This window comes from Cebus imitator, unplaced genomic scaffold (assembly GCF_001604975.1).
Source record: "Cebus imitator isolate Cc_AM_T3 unplaced genomic scaffold, Cebus_imitator-1.0 Scaffold87, whole genome shotgun sequence".
In the NCBI taxonomy this organism is placed as follows: domain Eukaryota; kingdom Metazoa; phylum Chordata; class Mammalia; order Primates; family Cebidae; genus Cebus; species Cebus imitator.
The window spans coordinates 1,558,444-1,563,168 of NW_016107402.1; the positions used below are offsets into that span (position 1 = coordinate 1,558,444).

The 4,725-nt window shown below is 46.6% G+C and overlaps 1 protein-coding gene across 1 annotated transcript in view; it reads left to right on the top strand.

Annotated features, from left to right (window-relative positions):
• ELOA (elongin A) overlaps positions 1 to 4,725 on the top strand; it is a 21,309-nt gene that overhangs the window by 13,414 nt on the left and 3,170 nt on the right. Inside the window, exons 6-10 of the mRNA XM_017534529.2 lie at positions 938 to 1,093; positions 1,201 to 1,298; positions 3,007 to 3,187; positions 3,421 to 3,532; positions 4,097 to 4,269. Of these exons, the coding sequence (XP_017390018.1) occupies positions 938 to 1,093; positions 1,201 to 1,298; positions 3,007 to 3,187; positions 3,421 to 3,532; positions 4,097 to 4,269 (720 nt within the window). The remainder of the gene's footprint in view (positions 1 to 937; positions 1,094 to 1,200; positions 1,299 to 3,006; positions 3,188 to 3,420; positions 3,533 to 4,096; positions 4,270 to 4,725) is intronic.

Genomic DNA, 4,725 nt, shown 5'->3' on the forward strand with positions numbered 1-4,725 from the left:
GATCTCTTGACCTCGTGATCCACCCGCCTCGGCCTCCCAAAGTGCTGGGATTACAGGCGTGAGCCACCGCGCCCGGCCCATATCTTAATTTCTTTGGACCTTAGTTGTATATTGGGTAAATGGGAGTTATAATGGTATCTGCCCTATAGGGCTCAGTTTAGTGAATTCAAAAGTGATGCCTTTTAGCTCTGGGCTTATCACATAGTAATTGTTCAGTAAATTGATGCTGCTATTAGCAGTCCTTTATTCTATTTGTTACCTATGGTTTTTGTCTGAAAGAAAAAATGTCTAACTTTCATAGCAAAAGAACTAGAAGCCATGTAAGTGTCCGTCAGCAGGAAACTAACAGATAAATCATGGTTCATCTACACAATGGCATCCTATGCCACAGTGGAAAAAAAAAAGAAAAGTAGAATGTCTTTATACACTGACATGGAATGATCTCTAAGATGCATATGTTATTGATTAATTGGCTTAAAAGGAATAAGAGACATTTGCTTTGTTTTGTTTTGTTTTGTTTTGTTTGAGATAGAGTCTCCCTCTGTTGCCCAGGCTGGAGTGCAGCAGCTCCATCTTGGCCCACTGAAGCCTCCGCCTCCTGGGTTCAAGCAGTTCTCTTGCCTCAGCCTCCTGAGTAGCTGGGACCACAGGCGACTGCCACCACACCTGACTAATTTTTGTATTTTTAGCAGAGATGGGGTTTTGCTATGTTGACCAGGGTGGTCTTGAACTCTTGACCTCAGATGATCCATTGGCCTCCCAAGGTGCTGGGATTACAGGAGCTTATTTTTAAAGTCTCTGGAAGGATCTAAAAGAAACTTTAGCATTGATTGTCATTGGGAAAGGGAAGTGGGGGCTGAGGTGGTTAGAAGGAGAGTTTTCACTGGATCACTTAGGGCCTTTTGTAATTTGCTGTTGGGTTTTTCTTGCCCTGTAGCATTCTCTTCACCCCAGGAAGAAGAAGAAGCTGGATTTACTGGGCGCAGAATGAATTCCAAGATGCAGGTGTATTCTGGTTCCAAATGTGCCTATCTCCCCAAAATGATGACCTTGCACCAGCAATGCATCCGAGTACTAAAAAACAACATCGATTGTAAGTCACACGCTTCTCTCTAGCTCTCAAGCACATTGTAGCATTTGGACCTTATCACTGAGTGGCTTGGCTGCTATTCAGTGCCTTCACCTTTGATTTCTCTGCAGCAATCTTTGAAGTGGGAGGAGTCCCATACTCTGTTCTTGAACCCGTTTTGGAGAGGTGTACACCTGATCAGCTGTATCGCATAGAGGAATACAACCACGTGAGTATTCTGTTTGGGTGGGAAGAGGGCAGTTTTCTCGCTTGTGCCTGCAGAAATTTGTGACTGCCTGTGGCTGAAGGGCAGACCACTAGTCACAGCACTGTTCTGGGTATATGTGGTTTGCCACTGGGCCTTTAAATAAGCATGTTATTAGCACTTGCTCCTGGCATCTTAAGTGGGCCTCTTGGGCCAGGATCACGGTGGGATTCAAAGGGAGAAGAAAAACACTTTTAACACCTCCCTTGAGCTTGCCTGGTCATGAAGGTCAAGGGAGAATTCTGGCAGCAGAGCAGCTAGGACCTAGGGTGGGGACAGTACTTTGTGTTGACACTCTGACATCTGGTGGTAGGTTGGATGTCTCTTAAGAGACATTAAGATCTATCCAGAAACCCTCCTTATGATGTGGATATATGCATTTGATTGCATCAGCTGTCTCTAATTCTGAGAGGTCTATAACCTAATGCCTTTTTCTTGGTGGGGGGCGGCGGAGGGGGAGACGGGGTCTACCTCTGTTGCCTAGACACTGCTATACAGTGGCCTGATCATGGCTCACTGCATCCTTGAACTCCTAGGCTCAAGTGATCCTCCCAGGTAGCTGGGACTGCTAGCACATACTACCACACCTGGTTAATATTTTATTTTTTGGAGAGATGGACTCTCAAACTCCTGGCCTCAAGTGATCCTCTCATCTTGGCCTCCTGAAGTGCTGGAATTGCAAGCATGAGCCACTGCATCCGGCCAATAACAACATCCTTCTCAGGTTGTTTCCTTCCCATCACAGCATAGTGTTGGGAAGCACCTGATTTAACTTGATCCCAGTTCTATCCTTTGCTCATTTTCTAAAAGAAAAAGACTGATCTTATACTAGTTTTTGCGTTGTCTTCTGTCACAGCCACCAAAAGCAACTAGCATAGTGCCTCACACTTAGCATTTTTAAAATTTAGTGAGCTATTTTTTCCCTAGAATTGTGGTATTTTAACATACTACTACTATGAAGACTGCCAAGAGTGGTGGCTCACACCTGTAATCTTAGCACTTTGGGAGGCCAAGGCAGGTGGATCACCTGAGGTCAGGAGTTCAAGACCAGCCTGGCCAACATGGCGAAACCCCGTCTCTAGTAAAAAAAAGTTAGCTGGGCATGGGGCATACACCTGTAATCCTAGCTACTGGGGAGGCTGAGGAAGGAAACTCGCTTGAACCCGGGAGGTGGAGGTTGCAGTGAGCCAAGATTGCCCCACTGAACTCCAGCCTGGACTATGGGAGCCAGACTCCATCTCAGGAAAAAAAAAAAAATACTACTATGAAGACCAAAACGCCATTAGGAAACTGGTCATTCCTAGGTAATTAAAGAAAGATATGGGGTCGGGTGCAGTGACATGCCTGTAATCCCAGCACTTTGGGAGGCCAAGATGGGCAGATCACCTGAGATCAGGAGTTCGAGACCCGCCTGGCCAATATGACAAAACCCCATCTCTACTAAAAATATAAAAAATTAGCTGGGCGTGGTGGTACGTGTCTGTAGTCCTGACTACTCAGGAGGCTGAGGCATGAGAATCGCTTAAACCCAGGAGGCAAGGGTTGCAGTGAGCTGAAATTGCGCCACTGCACTCCAGCCTAGGTGACAGAGCAAGGCTCTGTCTCAAAAAAAAAAAAAAAAAAGATACGGAAAAGTGCTTGTACATAAATGATGTCCTGGTTCTGGTTTCAGGTATTAATTGAAGAAACAGATCAATTATGGAAAGTTCATTGTCACCGAGACTTTAAGGAAGAAAGACCTGAAGAGTATGAGTCGTGGCGAGAGATGTACCTGCGGCTTCAGGATGCCCGAGAGCAGCGGCTACGAGTACTAACAAAGAATATCCAATCTGCTCATGCTAATAAGCCCAAAGGTAACAGAGACGGGAGAGCTGAGGAAGAGCCAGCGGGATGAGTGTTCTGGTCAGTAGCAGGGTCTTAGTGGGCCCTGGCTGGTGTAGGACTGCTGGCCCTACATCAGGTGGCAGGGTGGGTGTTTCTTCTGCCACAGCCCATAATACCCTATGGTGGGGTTTCAGAGCAGTGGATTATTTAATAATAGCACCTCTGCTTAAGAAGGCAGATATTGATCTCCATAATTCCACAGGCCGACAAGCAAAGATGGCTTTTGTCAACTCTGTGGCCAAGCCACCTCGTGACGTCCGGAGGAGGCAGGAAAAGTTTGGAACTGGAGGAGCAGCTGTCCCTGAGAAAATCAAGTAAGATCTCTGTTCCTACCTGGCTTTTGTGTGCTATCAACCCTTAGAGGTAGCCATAGTAGCAGGAAGCAACTGGATTTTGGTGAAAGCAAGGCAGTGCAGATTGTGGGCTCTGGAGGCAGACCTCATCAGCTCAGCACTTGACCTCCCTGAGCCTCTGCTTCTTGGACTGCAGTGCAAGGTAGATAATTACTCCTGCCCTAGGGAAGTCAAGATTAAATGGAGAGCAAAGCCTGGCTTATAGGAAACATTCCCTTCTGCTTCTCCTTTCCCCATTTAAACAAAAAACACTTTTCTGCAATGATTGTTATTTTGTCTGAGCCACATTATGATTTTCAAAATACAGATTTACACCAAAACAGTGAAAAGTTACTTGAGATTATCATTTATTCTGAAGGGATAATGCAGACATCTCTGAGCCACCACCAGAATCCAGGGTGCTAGGGTCTACTGGTCAAAGCCACAGACAGGGTGAGTTGTCCTCACACAGGCCAGCTTCAGGCTGTTCATGCTCAGGGCAGATTTCTTGTGCTCGTGGCTAATCAGCGTTGTCCTGTGTTGCAGGATTAAGCCAGCCCCATACCCCATGGGAAGCAGCCAGGTTTCCGCCAGCAGCAACAGCTTTAACCCCAGCCCCGAGGAGCCGGCCTATGATGGCCCAAGCACCAGCAGTGCCCACTTGGCACCAGTGGTCAGCAGCACTGTTTCCTATGATCCTAGGAAACCCACTGTGAAGAGTAAGTAACTTGGAGTTCCTGCTCAAATATTGTTTGAGAACTAGTTTTTTAACTCTGAATGTCATTGTTCACCATATTCCAGTTTGGGTACTGCATGTTCCATGTGCATGATGCCTTGCACATAGCTGGGCTGAATGTCAGTCCCCCCACTTTGTCCATAGTGCAACTATATTTTTTCTAAATAATTATAGTGAGACCTTGCCTGTATCCCAGCACTTTGGCAGGCTGGGGCAGGAGGATCCCTTGAACCCAGGGGTTCAAGACCATCTGGGCAACGTAATGAGGCCCTCTCTCTATAAAAAATTAATTGGGCACAATGGCACATACCTGTAGTCCCAGCTACTCAGGAGACTGAGTTGGGAGGATCACTTGAGCCTGGGAGGTCAAGGCTGCAGTCACCCAAGATTGTACCACTGCACTCTAGCCTAGGTGACAGTGAGACCCTGTCTCAAAAAA